Source organism: Mangifera indica, chromosome 5 (assembly GCF_011075055.1).
Source record: "Mangifera indica cultivar Alphonso chromosome 5, CATAS_Mindica_2.1, whole genome shotgun sequence".
Lineage (NCBI taxonomy): Eukaryota > Viridiplantae > Streptophyta > Magnoliopsida > Sapindales > Anacardiaceae > Mangifera > Mangifera indica.
Window position 1 is genome coordinate 14744847 of NC_058141.1, and position 17052 is coordinate 14761898.

The 17052-nt window shown below is 37.1% G+C and overlaps 1 protein-coding gene across 11 annotated transcripts; it reads right to left on the reverse strand.

Annotated features, from left to right (window-relative positions):
- Nucleotides 1-118: 118 nt before the first annotated feature.
- On the reverse strand, nucleotides 119-16296 carry LOC123217332 (chromatin modification-related protein EAF1 B-like). 11 transcript variants are annotated; one of them, XM_044638305.1, is made up of 25 exons: nucleotides 15980-16296; nucleotides 15605-15693; nucleotides 13351-13546; nucleotides 13196-13250; nucleotides 12977-13074; nucleotides 11426-12890; nucleotides 11138-11260; nucleotides 10710-10973; nucleotides 10365-10556; nucleotides 9887-9967; nucleotides 9478-9535; nucleotides 8920-9395; nucleotides 8696-8755; nucleotides 7974-8031; nucleotides 7693-7889; nucleotides 7542-7607; nucleotides 7365-7445; nucleotides 7074-7211; nucleotides 6826-6942; nucleotides 6174-6274; nucleotides 5832-6044; nucleotides 5360-5741; nucleotides 1569-3383; nucleotides 313-468; nucleotides 119-223 (listed from the first exon to the last, which is right to left on the reverse strand). In XM_044638305.1, exons 3-23 carry the CDS (start codon nucleotides 13491-13493, stop codon nucleotides 1653-1655), a joined length of 6099 nt encoding a protein of 2032 aa, XP_044494240.1. In that variant the 5' UTR covers nucleotides 13494-13546; nucleotides 15605-15693; nucleotides 15980-16296; the 3' UTR covers nucleotides 119-223; nucleotides 313-468; nucleotides 1569-1652. The 11 variants fall into 11 exon arrangements, with proteins under 11 accessions (XP_044494240.1, XP_044494239.1, XP_044494237.1 ...); XM_044638304.1 differs by having other exon boundaries at nucleotides 200-468; XM_044638302.1 differs by lacking the exons at nucleotides 119-223; nucleotides 313-468 and adding an exon at nucleotides 557-1082 and having other exon boundaries at nucleotides 15605-15682; nucleotides 15980-16295.
- Nucleotides 16297-17052: the final 756 nt, after the last annotated feature.

The following is a 17052-nucleotide window of genomic DNA, read 5'->3' on the forward strand; positions in this document are numbered from 1 at the left end:
GTTAATGTGATTTCTCCGTGACTTTGCATAGCAACGCAATGATAACAAAAATTGCAGTGAAACTTCACAATTAGTTCAATTTAAGTTCTACCTTACACACACCCAAAAAAAAAAAAAGAAGAAAAAAAAAGGCGTGATTCCAGAACTGATGAAGTATTAAAATTTCTAAATAATACTTGAGTTTAAATCTCTCTCACACTTGTAAAATTCAATAATTATTTACCTGAAAAAAAAAAATTCTTCCTTAAATCCATAAAAGTTAAATAAACAAGAATTAGGCGACAAAATTGTCCCATGTAATCGAAAATTTACCTGGGCTAAAGGAAATCATTATGGAATTATCTGTCACCGCTTGGATATCATTGGATTACCAGCTGCTGCTGCTATTGGTAAATTTTCTGTAATTGCTCGACAAGGAGCTTCTAAATACCATTTAGTTATGAGCTGATGAGGTGTTTAATTACCTGCCTAAGAAATTATTATAAAAAGACACAGTTACAATTACAAACATGGCAGTTAAAAAGGAAGAAGAAATGTACAAGGCAGGCATTTGATATATACAGGAAGAAAATGGAAGAGCTTTCATTTAAAAGATTGTTCCACTAGAAAAATTACAATAAGAGGCCAGCCAGCGCCCATGGCAGTGACAGAAGCTTGCTGATCATTCTAATTCTAATACCATTGAGCAGATGCCTTATATTCACAAAATTTCCAAGGGCATTTGCCCATATCATATCAATGATTGCTTGCCACCCACTAAACCTGAAGAGGATAATAATACATTCACATTCACTAATCTACTGGGGCAAAAACGAATAAAGCCCACCTGGGAAAATGGGGAAAAGAACATGAGGGAAAATGAGAGACCCCTGTACACAAACCTCTATATTTGTCTCTACCTCCCCTAAGCTCTAAACCAGTGGTAATTTACATAATCCCCAAAACTAACCAAAAGTTAAAAACAGACAAAGAAGAGAAAGAAAAAGGAATTAGCTTGCTAACATCTCTTCTGTGAACTTTTGACAGAACCGGCAGAAGACAATCTCCTATTTTGCATTGCCCAATAAAATAATCAGCTTCATCTGCATATGACACATAAATCTCTATTGCTTAAAATCAAACCATTGAACAAAGACAGTGTAGATTCTGAACAAAAAATTAACCCAGAGAAAGGCCAACATGGTCAAAACATGACAAAAATGGCCAAGAAAATGGAAAATAATTCAAAATTCTAGTCTTCAAAATTTAAAAGATTCAATTTGACAAGGAAACCAAGGTGTCAAAATATTGACAGGAATTTTCTGGCATACTGAGCATGGCCCCGATGACTAAAAAGCACTCCTTTAGATTTATGATATAATTAGCATAAGTAATCTGTCAATAATTTCTAACTTAAAAATGATAAAATTTAGTCAATGTGTAGCAGAAAAATGTTTGTAAAAAATGGTATATTAAAAAAAACCAAAACATTTTGCCTGATAATGCCATGCAAATCTATGCTTTAATATCTATGTCAGGCCACAGTTTAAAGTTTGCCAAAGATCAAACTATCCAGATTGCAGAATTACCTGTACACTGCTGTTACAAGGGCATACAAACTCAACCCTTGCAGGGACCGACTGCTCTCAGAACTGCTCAATCCACAGACTGCTTCATTCCTTAGTGGGTCTGATATACATACTGCCCTGCACTGCCTGCAGATGCTGCGTCTGCTGCTGAGACTGCTGTGGTGGGAGCTGTTGTTGGGGCAATTGTAGTTGATCTTGTTGCAGAACTTGTTGATCATGTGCCTGGCAGTATTGTTGCGATGTGGTTGGCAGTGTAGGGGACTGTTGTAGCTGAGAATGATGCTGCCACTGGGTCGCTGCGTTATGCCCATGAGGTGGCAAGCCACCTGATAACTGCCTCTGTCCTAAACCTTGACTAATAGATGATACTGCATCACTCCCAGCTGAATTCGAAAGAGATGAGCTCCCAATGGAACCCACTTGATTGGCCATATTCGGCATGCCAGAATCATATACTGGCTCTGATGTTTTCCATTGAGAAGCAACAGCAGAAGAAGAAATCGGCACAACATTAGCTGAATCCATACAGACCTGAGGCATTGTCGTAGTTGTACTGGTACCCATTATTGAAGCATTGTTTACAGTCTGCTGGTCAGGTTGAAATTGATCAATTTGAGACTTGCTTAGTGGATCAGAATTTAATTGATGATTCTGTTTAAGCATTCTCTGAGCAGTTGCGTGCGTTTGAGTTTGATTAACCTGCTTTTGTTGTGCCTGTGGCTGAGGCTGTAGCTGCAGATGCTGATGATTGGAAGCCATAATTGCCGGCAAAACATTTTGATGCGTAGCTGATAATGTATGTCCGGAAGTGGTGGACTGAACCTGGCCTTGAGGGCTATTATCAGAATGAGAAGGCATCTGCTGGAGTTGCTTTGATGAATATAGTTTTTGCTGTGGCTGTGAGTGATTAGAGCCTTGAGAAGGAACTAACGGTTTAGATGGTTGAACAGGGCTTAAGCTGGACCCAGAGTACGAACCTTGACCTTGCATTAAGTGCATGATCTGCTCTCCTTTATCGGTAGCTTGGTTACCTGGAGTCCCTGTTAAACCATTTAGATGAGATGGATCAACAGTTAGGTTCTGGTGCATCACCATATTCCCTCTTCCAATTCCCTTTAAAAGCTTAGCCTGCTGTTGAGATTGTGCATGCAGTCGCTGCTGAGGATGGTGCCTGCCAGGTTGTTGAAACTGCTGCTGTGGTGGCTGTCGTTGTCTTTGCTTACTCATCTGATTGTTTAAACCGCTGGCACCAGATTGAGGATTGCGGCTCAGCCCGTGAGAAGGTAATGGTAAATGTTGCTTCTGCTGGTGCTGCAATGATATTGGTGTCATTGGGGAAGATGCTGTAAGTGTGGGTATAGTTACAGGCTGTGATGAGGTTTGTGGTTGGACCTGGGAATTACTTTGCAGAGAAGATGATATGGGAAGTTGATTCTGAGGTTGGACATGGGGCATCAAAGCACCTGAAGCAGCAGATTGCTGTTGCTGTTGCTGTTGCTGCTGCTGCAAAAACCGCTGCTGCAAATGCCTTTCTTTAGCAAGCTGGATTGCATAGGCTTGCTGCTGTGATCCTGTAGCATGATTTGTGCCCTGAAGATGAGGATGATGGTTGCTTAGCCCATGGGATGGTGGTGCAGATGCTTGATGCTGCTGCTGGGGATGGCCTGGATACAACTGAACGGCTGGAGGTGTAGTCTGATTAGAGAAAGAACTCAACCCATTGAAAGCCGGAAGCCCTTGACCATTTCCTTGTGTGGCCTGCATCTGGAGCTCTGGTACTATCAATTGCCTTTGATGATCCGGATTGTGGCCAGGCTATCACCACAATAATAGTAACAAAAACATGAGCACTATAAAGCAAGAGAAAAATCAGTGTACATTTTAAATTACAAGTGTCAAATTCAACCAGTAAACAGTCCAAATGCTAGTTTCACCATCTTCCACAATGACAGATTATTTAAATCAGTGCTAAACAAATGCAAAACAATATCACTGTTTAACTTCCAGAAATCATTTAAACTAGATAAGTCAACCAAATATGTTGCAAAGCCATCTGGTCATTGCATCAAACAGTAGTTTATTATCTACATGTCATGAGCAAAATTTAACGGAAGAAAATTATATCGAAACTCAGATTTTGAGATAGATTCTCTAACACTTGTTATTAAAAAGATATGTAATAAGTACAGGCAAACCAAGAATCAGAGTATTAACCATTCATGCAAGACAATTAAATTATTCTTAGTCCTGTTAGGTGGTTGCATGAAAGCTTTGCCAAAAGTAAAAATTTTACGTTCCTGATATAGATTTGAAGCCATTGGCAAGAGTAATTACCTAACAGCTCAGATATTATGCATACATAAGTCAAAAGTAGACTCACAGAATTCAATTTGTTAAATACATTCATGAACATATGTCATCACTACTAAAATTTCCGACTCCACCCAAAATCAATAGATCACAAATATTGTGGTCACAGACTTCGCTAACATTACTGTGAGCTGCTTCTTCAAATCTCAACTTCTTGTCTCATATATATAACAGTTTTACCATATTTAATGGCAGATTCTCTGTACATGGTTGCCTAACAAACAATATTACTTGGGCATCCTAAAGCAGACAATATTATATTCTCGTAATAGTGGCATGTGTTATTGACATGATATATTGCCGCATTTAACAGTTTTGATTAAGAGTAAATATCATCTGAACGTATGAGCATGCATTTGTTTTCAACTGAAATTCAATTAATAGCAAATGCAGCTTATGATATAACTAGCAGATAAGTTGAAACGAGAAGGAAGTGATAATATATATATACTTAACTAAAGTGGGATGTGACTTTGGTAATTGGGTTGTTATAAACCAGTTCCAACTTCTAACCAACTTTATAAATTGTTCAGGATAAACTAGACGCGAAACTAAATAAACTTACAACTATCACAAGTTCTGGAAATCTTGGCTTTAAAAATAATTCAATACTCATTTCAGAGACAAATAAACAGCTACAACTCTAACTTCAGAAAGGTAACAACTCCACCCAATCATCCCATCTCATTGCAACAAGTACTAAGTTTATAGTTCCACCATCCATCTTATTACAGATGTGTCAATGATTATAACTCTAACTTCAGAGGGGTAACAAAAACCCAGCCAAATCATCCCATCTTATTGCAAAGGGTAATAAGTTAATAGATCCACTGTTCAGACATTGAACTCTGACACAAGAAGCAATATAATTCCCTCTTTAAACTTTGAAATATCAAAATGTGGGCCTAGATAGTCACAAGTAACAATAGGGACTTCAGATGTTGAACATCAGAACAATTCATCATAACCCAAGACCCTCAAACTACAATCCAAGAGAGACTCTGCCACCACTAGCAATAGTTCCAACTAATTAAAATTTGCTACACAAAACCTTTTGCTCCATTCACCCCTAACTGGAGCTATATCACTTATTGAGCCCATAGTTTATAGTGCCCTAATTTTTTTTACTGACTTCATACACTTTCCTGGCCCTCACTTTTTTTTGAGGCCTTCTACTAGTTCAAAGACACAACTTAGTACCAGTGGTAAAGGCCACCAAAATACTCTGGCAATAATGCAGAATCCATGATTGCAGGAAAGGTAGGCATATTTCAGATACTTTAAAAGTAAGTCTAAGGCAAATTCAAAGAATTCAAAAGTAAGGGCCTGCTTATACTACATAGACTCACTCATTACTACTTTAAAATAAGAAACACAACCATAACAGAAGCACTGAGAAGAATGTTAGACTATCTACTTACTCGCATCATATGCATAGCCTCACGGGGCCTCAACATCGGATTTCCTTGACCAGAACCAGCTCCAGAGTGCATATTCACAGGGCTTGGCATCCCCGCCATACTCGATGAAAGCATACTCCCAGAGTTCAACATTGATGACGAACCCATTCCTTGAAATCCTGGCCTCGTAATTGGCATGCTTCTGTTCATCCCACACATCACACCCATACCATTTCCACCAGAAAGCATACGCACACCACATTCAGCTCCAGGAAGAGCCCCAGAAACAGTAGACAAGTTGGGCTGCTGCATATTCCTACCTGATAACATCTGATTGTAATGTTGCAATCTCTGCTGCTCGTCAAGTGGCAGAGACGTTCTTGGAACATTGTATCTACTATCCCTGAGAACAAATAAAATAAACCAGAAGCCAGTATAAAGGAATTAGCTGGTGATAATTAAGACAAAATTAGGCTATTTGTTGGCATACTACCTGATAGAAGGATTGAGAGGACGAGATGATGATGACAAGTTACTGCTAAGAACAATCCTGGACGATCCTTGCAGAGAAGAATTAGCCCCAGAAGCTGAAAGCATAGATGCTACAGCTCCTTGGTTTGATATTGCTAAACCACTTGCATGAGAACCTTGAAACCCAAGAGGAAGATCTGTGCTCGATGCAGTCACATCACAGAGCTCAAGGGGCCTTCATCAAGTTGACGAGAATAAATGTAGTAGCATGATACAAAGTAAGTAATGAAAATGAAAAAAATTAGACAAAAATATTATGATGAAGATAAATAAGTAAAAGACAACCAGATATACCAACACTTACGTTGGAACAGCTCCACTAAGATTATTTGGGCACACTTGAGAAAGAGCAAGAACATGAGAATTATGTACAGCAACTATTTGTCTCAGATCCTGGTTATCATTCTTCATATCATACACAAATACGCAAAATAATCAGTGTGAGCAAATATTAAGAGAAGCAAGATGAACACAGGGAAGAAAAAAATGGAATACTTTCAGTTTCAAACTTGAGCTTTTGATATCTGCACAGTAATCTGTTTTCCATATGCATGGAGGATGCAACATGAATTGTCTTACACTACTCTACTAAATGGGTATTTGTATCACAAAAGTCTAAAGGAAGGCAAGCCCAAAAAAGAATGATGAGATTTAGCCATAATGGATTAATGGAATATAAAATAACTATGAAGAAATAGAAAAGTCATTGCAATTTCCGAAAATACTTGGGGAATTTTTATAATTAAAAAAGGAAGTTTATATTGAAAGTATAATTTCATGACAGTATAAAGGATTCAAGTAACCAAGATGCAAGTAAACACATGTACAGTGCAAATACAAGTTCAGATGTAAAATGAACAAGGCTTTGTTAAAATTAAAGGAGACTATACAGAATAATTGATTATAGCTTTCTGAAAACAACTTGTGTAGACCTAGACAATTAGAACATGACAAACCTGACTCTTTCGATAATGCTGCTTTTTTCCGATCATAATAATTTTCTCAAAATGAGACTTGACAGTATCCTCCTCCATTGGCCCTTGTAAACGTTGGAACAACTGTCTCGCACTTCCCTGCATAGCATACAGCAAACAAGCCAAACAATGCAGCAAGATTAGCCAAAGGTAGAAAAGGTCTCACATAAATACAAGTAATGTGTGATTTAGCAGAGCTGGAAAGCCAGAGGAATTTAAATGATCTTGACCTTCGGAATGCCAGGCAATGTAGATGGATAAGACTGAGAAGATCCTGAATCTTCAGCACTATCAGCTCCATCCCCAGCACCCCTATCCATTAAAATCTTGTGACGCTCCTTGCATTCTTTAGGCTTGCGGAATATGCACTAAACATATAGCACAAATTAATAAAACGAAAAATGGAGGGATAAAAAAGAAACATCATGCTTCACCATTATCTCCAGTAACCAAATATGCACCATATGACAGCTGAAAAAGACAGGATAGGTAATATAGGACCCCAACATAAATATGTTTACCTTAAACTGAAGTGTACTGTTGATGGCATCACTAACAAGCTCCCAATTTGGACCCATATCATGCACAAGGACAACCAGTGCCTAAAATAATATATGCACTTAATAATTCAGGTACATGATCATAAGTTTAAGAGGAAAAGAAAAACAATGCCATCAAAACCAAGGAGGTAAAGCAACCTGATCTTCAAACGAAGACCATGGACTTCCAGAACCAGGCTGCCCAGCAGAAATCTGCAGAAAAGGCTAAACTCTCAAATTACTAGAAAAATTATTTGAAAACATGGGGAAATATTAAACACAGGACCATTTGGCTGACACCAACTAATACCTTCAGTGCTTTGGTTTTCCTCCCCCTATCCCGGCCACTGATCGGTTTAATGAATTTAGTTGGGTTGGACATATTACTCATTTGCGATGCCGCAGGAGAAGGGATCGATCCGCTCATTGGAGTAATGTTGTCAAAGGTAGTATCCAAAGGTTGTTTCATTATCTTCAGCCTCCTTGCGTTATGTTGTCCGTATAAGCCTTAAAAGAAGACATAAAAAAATAAAGATGAAGAAACCACTAAGTACATATTACTAAAACCTAGGGATAAAAAAAGAGCCTCACCAATATTTCCACTAGAATCAAAATGATGACTCTCCAGTCTCTTTCTAGAATGGTCCCTCTGCATGTAAAAAGGCATCATTTAAGAATTTAATAGATCATTTGACAAGAGAGTTAGGATAGGAATTTGGGTAGCAGCAGGACAGCTAACACTCCCATCACTCAATACAAACACCCAAAAAGAATGTCATACAGGTTCTTAGAAGATAAAATGAAATTTCTCGTGAAAAGCACACAAATCCATTGCACAAACTTATAAATTGTGTTAACCTGATACTCATAAGATTGAAAGCTAAACCAACGCAATCTTAGAAAGGGAGAGGGAGAGCAGAGGACAAGGAAAACCAATCAGTCAGATTACAGTGCCCTCCTGTCAAAGCTAATGATAACCACCCTACTGAGACTTCACTGACTACAAAAACTTTATATCAGCCTGGTTATGAGTGTCAAGCTGAGTCCACAAAATTCCAAAGATCATATGCCATCCTAAAACTAATTCTCCATATGAGGCTCTTTTATGATTTAGATATGGACAATTCATTTGTGAATCCACAAACATGGTTGTCAAGAATTACACCAAGCCTTCACATAGCAGTTTGTACCATATATCTATAACTTTGTTGTACAGCATGAAGCCACTCAATGAAAAGGAAATGAAAAACAAAGAATATATATATATAAAATATTTAGGCCGTAACTTTACCCAATAAGCAGAATTAAATTACCTGCTCATTACAGGCAGTTGAATCAAGCTGCCAACCCGGCTCATATGCTGAACCCTGCAACTAAAAAAATTCAGACAACTTATGAAAGTTAAAAATATAAGTAAATGTAACACCAAAGCAACAAAACCAGCAGAAAAGAAAGAAAAAGATTTGAGGCAAATGCCAATATTTTTCTTAAGATATGTCAGTCCAGGGTCTGATCTAACACAAGATTTCCTACACACCAGATGCTTTGCTTTTTTCTTCTTCTTAGGTTTAGTTGACGTTTCTGCACAATCATAAGGTAACTGCCTGTCAAAGTCCCCAGTTGACTCAACCTCAACACTTTTCTGAATCTGTGCTCCACCATGCAAAGTACTTTGGTCATCCTGATAAGAACTAGTATCCCCACTCGAGGCATCTGTTTTAGTGGGCACTTGTAAACTCCCACCAGCTCCAGCACTAAACGGACTGATAATCCTCTGTCTGGAAGCAGTGCGCATGCGTTTTGTTGGAATTGGGCCAACATTAAGATTACTGGCAGGCCTTTTTCCAATTGACATGCTCTGTTGGAAACCCACAATGCCATGTCCATAAGGCATGCTCTTCCGTTTTTTCTGGGAAAACTTTGATGACTTGCTACCTTCGAAGGTGCCCGGCAAATAATAAGCACTCGTTTCACCCTCTTCTTCATCATATCCAACGTTATGATAGCCCAACTCTATATTTGAGCAAGAACTTATTAGCACAAAACACAAGTTCAATCAGCAAGGAACTTACAAAACAAATTGCCCAGGCATTACCTGCCATAGCATCATACATAGATGTGTCAACTTCCTCTTGCATGCTACTGCCAGTTTTCTGAGGGAAAAATAATTTAATGAATAAACAAAACACCAACATAACCCGATTATGTACTAGCAGCAATCAACTTTTGCAAAACAGCCATGAAAAATATTCATAATAGTCTATTAAACAGTAGAAGGTAGAACAATATACTCTACAACAGGAGAGGGAACAGTTGCAGAGTTATCAGCAAATTGCATGAGGGCCTGTCCACTAGAAAATATCATTCCTTATTGTTCAACCTTCTTTTATTGACATCCTTAGTTTCTAACTCAGTAATTAATTGTTCCTCAATTCATTTAATATTCTATTCACAGTTAAGAAGGGATAAGCAGACTCAAAGCATGCTTGCACAGATATATTTACCTCACACTGAGCTAAATGAGATTCAATAGACTTTCTATAAGTCTCCATTGCACCTGAGGAAACTGCATAGAATAGACTTTCCTGAAAAATAAAAAAGACCAATCAGAAACAAATATTTCATGGACACACTTGTAAATTAACTCAGGTAGAAAATTGAACCAAACCAACCCACCATTTAGGCAGTTCAGGCCCAAGACCAGCCAACCCAATCAGCTGGGCCTGGCAGGACCTAAACACCCAACCAATTGGGTCTATCAAAAGACCTATTGCAGTGGACTTGCTAAGAAGTGCATGGCACCCTCTTAGAAGACTTTTCAAGGACATGAAGCTATTACAAACAGAACATAAAGCAGGTGCATCAAAAAGGCCTATCTAAGATAATTCACAGAATCACTTATTCCAGTGATCAAAAGACAGAGATGAATGAGTCACCCAGACTATTAATGAAATAAACGAGATATAAAGACATGGTCCATACTTCTGCAAGGTGGTCATCCCAAGACACTTCCATAATGCCCAAATCTGATATTCTATCAGGAGTTGCTGGAGCTTCTGCTTGAAGAGAAGGGACAGATGAGCTGTGATGTTTCAAAAATCTTACTGCATATCCCTGAATGGCACCTGTTATATTTTTTCTTGGAGACTGTTGATCCAAATCTTTCCTCCCTTCCTGCTCAAAACCACACAACATATCAATAACATATTCATGTTGCTTATAAATTAAAGCCACATACTTTATGTTTAAAACAGCCAAAAGTAATTGCAATCCATATCATTAAATCAATCAAAAGTCACTACAGAAAAGATTCAAGTATATAACCACCATGTCAAGTTCTCCAATCTTGTCCTCAGAAAATTTATTCTCATCAACTTTTGTTGATCCATGCCAGCTCTTTTTCTGGACACTTGGATCATCACTATTTAGCAGCACCTCAGCTGAATGCCAGAACTGCATGACAGCCTTTGCAATGGTGAGAGCTACTTTTTTGAGTTTCCATCGTTGATTTTGTTCTTCAGATCTCAGCCGAGAAGTAAACGCAACCCGACAACATATTTGGGCAGCAGCAGTCATCTTCCAAAGACGCTCCTATGAAGAAATAACGAAATAGAGCAAAATTTTCCAGCAGATATCAGAAACCGCATTCGTAATGACTACTGATATAGAAATCAACTTGTAACATCCGAATATGAATAAAACATCAGAGGAAAAATGACCTACGAGAAACAGGAAAAGAGACAATTTATTCAGACCTGAGCAAAATCATTTGCCAACCATGCCATTTCCTCAAGGACAAAGTCCCAGTGAGATTTTCGGCGACTCTCAGAGGTCCAGGAACCCACAGATAACTCAGCAATTCTCTTCCGCTTAGCCTGCTTATAATATTGTATCAAAGCATAAAAGCATTGAGACCAAGGAAAAAGAGACAACTAGGAGGCCATAAATAAAAGGAGAATGAAAGATTTTCTTTTTCCTTAAAGAAAGTAAAATTTTGACTTTTAGAAAATAAACTCAAGTCCAAAAGAAGATAACAAGATAACCTCTATAATCCGAGCCTCTTCCAAGATTGAGTCCTCATGAGCCTTATCTGCCAATTTACGAGAGTTACCAGATTCAGTTTGCACATCGGGGGCATCAGCAGAATTTCTCTCGGTGAAATTTTTCGGTGGCTCACAAATAGAGATATCCATGGGACCCTGAGATCTGTTGGTGCAGAGGTTTGCCCTGTCAATGTTGGAATCAGTATTCAACACATTACCCAAAGTTTGATCAGTATTTGTCTTGGTATTGTCATTTTTTTGCACTCCCTCAATCTTGGAAGTAAACTTCACCTCATAATTCAAGTCTGATCCACTTTCATTAGTTTCTTCCTCAACTTTGACAATAGAACTGCTCCCACTCTGATCTTTATACACGGAATTCTGATTAGCACTCATGACAGAACTGTTTTTTGCAATCTTGTTCTCATTTTTGTCCATTATCTCACATCCTGCTGAATTTCTTGTCTCTTCCAATTGTGGAATTTTTTCCATCAGAATTCCATTAGAATCAAAATCTTTTGGATTAATGCATGCATCACTATCAATATTTACATCCAAGTTTAGGCTGTTCTGGGTGCCAGATGATTCTGAATCTAATCTTGTACCAATTACAGCAGTGTTATTTTGGCCATCATTTGATATCAATTTCCTATCCCTATCTTGATCACCAAACCCATTCCGCCAAACAACACAACTTTCATTCTCAGCGTCTCCTGTGGCTGCAGAATGCTGACATTCAACTCCTGTTGAAACTATCTCTTCCTTTCCTCCAACAAGATTAGGCTCCCCAGCAGCCACCTCATTGGGCGTTTGCTGAGCATCAACTTGTGTAGAATGATTAAGTTGGTCATTTATCAAGCTTTTCGGAACTGTACCATCAAAATTATCTTCAGGCAAACTAACTTTGGGGTTTGTTGATACTGCTGGACTCTGCGTGCTATCTAACTCCATATTTAATTGATTGTCGAAAGTTACAATCTTAGGTACCACATCACCATTGGAAGTTACTGACTTTGGGTCAGAAGTAAGAATTATATGCCGCTCCTTTTGGTTGTTTGAATCAGATATTGATCCCTTTCCATCCCTTGAAACCCCACGAACAGTTAAAGAAGATCCATGCCCAGCACGAGCCTGGACTATATCATTCGAACTTGATCGAGCACTGTCACGATTTATTTTGGACCTGTTCCTGCGAGCATATGGGCGAAAAATAGCAGAATCTTCAGATTCCTTAGCATTTTGAGTCCCATCCATCTGGAAAGATTGTTCTGATGGAACAACACTATTCTTTTTAGCAGGATGTAAAGAGTGCCTTTCGCCTTCAAGTAACTCATTTTCACCATCAAAAAGTAAGAGATTATCAGCACTATTGGGTTCACAAATGGTAGGAACCCCTGGCCTACCACTACTTTCCACAGAATCACCATGAGGTGAGGCAGTCAATGCAAAACTACCTTTTGCTTCACTGTTATAACAATAAAAAGGAGGGTGAAGCATTAGACTCTCAATTAGACACAATGTGCTAATGCAAAATAGCCAAAAACAATATACCTGGTCACAAAATGTTCTGCTAGCTGATCAGTAAGTGAAGTTGACTGGACACTAACAGACACTGCATTCCCAAATTTAAAATCCAAAGGGTTGCCACCCTGCAAGAAAAAAGAGTTTAAATGCTGAATTTTTTATTTCTCTTTTTTTTTTTAGGAATAATGTGATTTCCAATTACACAAAGCATTTGAAAATAGCAAGACCAAGATCCAACTACCATACTTTCTCAAGAAATTCTAGCTCTCTTCTTCTCTCCTCACGGACATCATACTCCTGGCTGTTAATGGCAAAAGAAAATCTCCTTATCTTTACATTTGACAACAATACACTAATTAAGCATACATTAAAAGGAACAAAAATACAAATGGCAGTGTTACCGAAGCTCTGCTTGAGCCTTCGCAATTGCAGCTCGACATGGAGAGGTTTTGACACCAATACCTACTCCACCGTCAACAACTCCTCCCATGGAATCAACCTCAGCATTTACTAGGATAGCAGCTCCTGATCCACATCCATGCATCCCTACCTTGATAGCTACAAGCTCAACTTTCCCATCAATTAGGATACAGATTCCTGAACCCACAAAAAAAAAAAAAAAACTGTAAGAAAAGTCTCATAAGAATGGACAGGCTAAAAGAATAACTGTCATAATGAAAATAAATTTCTCCTTAAATCAATAACTAACAAATTTATCAGCCACAGAACATTGAAAAGTCTGCGGTTCATGAGCATAATAAACTTCACCCTCATCCTTTAACTTTTTTACTTTTCATAAACAAAAATCCCTTCACATATCTTATGGATTTAATGGTTTCTAGACTACTTACTATCAAAACCCTAAGAGGAGTTGAACCCTCGCCCTCTTTAAGTGAAAGTAGGGCCCAAACCTGTCAATGCAACCCTTAGGGTTGGCTGTCTTTGATTGATGATTCAAGAGAAGTTCACATAATTGGAAAGAGAACATTGACTAACAAGTTAAACCATGGAACTGGATAAATGTAAAAGGAAAACAGAATTAAAAGCATTGATAAAAGCACCTAATATGTGAAACATTATATTACCAAATTCTAAATTCCAAGTACACTAAGAGTGGACAATAATAAAGACAAATAAAATGTATATTAAGAGTAAAAAAAATCCATCCAACATCACTGTGTCAATTAATCTATCTTGAATAAATTGATTTAGATCAATGTATTATTAATCTCCAAGCAAAGCAAAGACATCTGAAAGTCCATACAGTAAAATTTTAAAAGAAAGAAGTGCTAGTAATGTGTTTAACAATCTTCATATAAGCTTTCTCAATATCAATTATATAATAAGGGTTTCTCATGTCTAAATTAAATACATAATTGTCAAATTTCCAAGCAAAACTATTGGAAAAATCCAGTAAATTAGCTAAAAGATAACCCAATGTATTAAAGGAGTATGCTGAACAAAAGAAAATTTGCATTACCAAGGCACATGTTGGAAGATATGATTCATTTCAAGTTTTGATAGTACTGATTGAATTCAGTAGATTAGGAAAAGAATTATCGAAATATTATATTTCCTTTTTTCTTTAATTTATTTTCTTTTGTATAGATTGTATTTCCTTAAATTTTTATAACATCTTTGAATAAATTCCCTTAAAGAATTAATTGACAGCATGGAAGAAATTATTCAAACCGGAAACCTTCGTTTCATGGTATCAGAGCCCATTGATCCAAAACCCTTTTAAGCATAGTGGGGTGAGCTGAAAGAAGTCAAACCCTTCAGTTAAACCCCAAGTGGACCCAAGGGCTAACTAAGAAGAGCTAGACCCTATTTCAGGCTAAGCCAATAATAGTCAAATCCAAGTTTAAATGGGCCACCCCATGTATGACAAGTGTCAATTGGTAGCTTAGTTGCAATTGAGGGAAAGTGTTGGAATATATATGTCTCACATTAGGAAGAAAAATAAAAATGAAAGGGTATATAATGTAATGGATATCCAAGTTAGATTGACTTAAATAATTTAACAATTGGCATCCAAAACACATTAAAGTCCATAATTAATAAAGATGTTGATCCACACTCCAAGTTTAAAGGGCCCTAGATATTCAACACCGTGTCTATTGATAACTGCGTAACTGAGTTTCAATATTTAAAGAAAAATAAGAAATAGATGGAAAGCTCGTATGAAGAGAAAGTTTTGCCCAAACTTGTTTCTTTATTTCATGGCACTAAGTTGTAGGGAGACATTAAGAGGCTTTCACCTCTATTTTTCTAACCCTATTTTACACAACATGTCCCATTGCTGTATGCACAGAACAGTTTTACATCTCTTTTTCCACCATTATAGAGCTTAATTTAGTTTTCATTCAATATATAAACACCTAATGACTTATGCCGGTGGTTAGCCTCAATATAAAGATACTAACAGACAGTGGCAGCACAGTTATCACCAGATGGTTATAGCTAAGATTAGAAAATGGCATAAAACTTGATGGCCAAGAAAAGTCTTTAGCACCAAACTACATGTTGTAACTAAACATGGAAGTAAAATTTAAAAGTGAAAGTTCAACAAAGGAAATGCATTTTTGAATTCATAAATGAGAGCAAACAAATCAATGTGAAATAATAGCAACTCACGATTGCACAACTACATACACTTCATAGTGAACAGATGCAGGTAATAAGCGGCAAATCCTGTAAGATGCTCAGCACGAACAATTCTCCTCAAATTCTCTAATGGGAACCTTCAAATAACCACAGGAAAGTAAAACAACACTTGCTTACCCAAAAAAATACATCTAACATGTTTCCCCATGTATGCAGCACAAATTTTAGCATTAAACTCTGGATAAACGAAAGCATGCATCTAAAATAACAAGCATTCAATCAGAAACACGTCCCACAAACGAATTCGCATCCATTGAACACCCAAAAAAACCCTAAACGAAATGAATTCAGCAAAATGCACAAAATTGCATGTGAGTAAATTCTAGGGTTTGTAAAATCACAGTGAAATAGAAGAAAAATAACCTGAATTGATAACTTAATGACAAAAACTTTAGCCAGGGCACAGCAGTGAGTGGACCTGAGAAGCCAGACACACTGCCCTCTCACCTAGGGTTTTCAAAATAAACAATCAAATACGACACGGATTTGCCCTAAAAGACAACACGTCGTTGCAAATGTAAGCCATGATTAGAACGACGTGGTGCCCGTCTCTCTATAATACAAGTGATTTTGTATTTCTAATTTCTAATTCTATTCGAATTTCGTTCCTGTTCTCTTCTTTCTTTCTCTATCTATCTCTGTGCCTGGGTATGGTTTTTGTTTCGAAAGCAGTCTGCGAGGTCTCTCTCTGCGATTGATTATGGGCCGGATTGGGTTTGGGAAGAAGACGAAGTAGAGGGCTTTACAGAATTTGGTCCATTTTGGGCCTGTTTTCTTATAAACAATTTGTAAAATTAGGTAATTAACAATTTAATTCTTCTAAAATACATAAATATTTCTAAAAAAAATTGAAATAATTGTTGCATCATAAACCAATCATATATACATTCTCCAAGTCCAACCGTCCCACCAAGTAGTAAAATATTAATATTAATTCATTTTTAAACAATAATTAAAAGAAAATAACAAATTGATGTAACGTGTCTTTTAATTATTAACACCAAAATTGGCCAATCAAATTTAGAGAGCGCCTATGATCTATCGAAATTACCAAGTATGGTTAATTGGAAAACAGGGCTGAATGCTCGTGCGGCATGAAAATTCAAAAACTACACAAACTGCCACTGCCTCTGCCAGCCTCTATTTTTGACTGCTTCATCCGGGACCCGCCAATTTGCTTTTGTTGCTATTCTTTTTTATTCTGAAACCACTGTTGGATTTTTTTGGTACGTGATTTATTTATGAGAATTAATTTAAGTATAAATAATAATTTATTATAATTTAATTTAATTATTTTAAATTAAATATAAAATATTATTTAATTATATAATAATAAATTCTTATTGAATTTTAAAAATAATACTCATCATAATTATATCACTTTTTTTTATAAGAATTTAAATCGGTTTAAGTTATCTTATAATATTTAAAATATT

Coding starts and splice junctions, on each gene's coding strand:
- LOC123217332 (XM_044638305.1), bottom strand. CDS start 13,493: ATGCATGGATGTGGATCAGGAGCTGCTATCCTAGTAAATGCTGAGGTT. Junction 7,890..7,973: donor TGATTCTAGTGGAAATATTG/GTGAGGCTCTTT, acceptor TCTTCTTTTAAG/GCTTATACGGACAACATAAC. Junction 6,045..6,173: donor CTTAGTGGAGCTGTTCCAAC/GTAAGTGTTGGT, acceptor AACTTGATGAAG/GCCCCTTGAGCTCTGTGATG.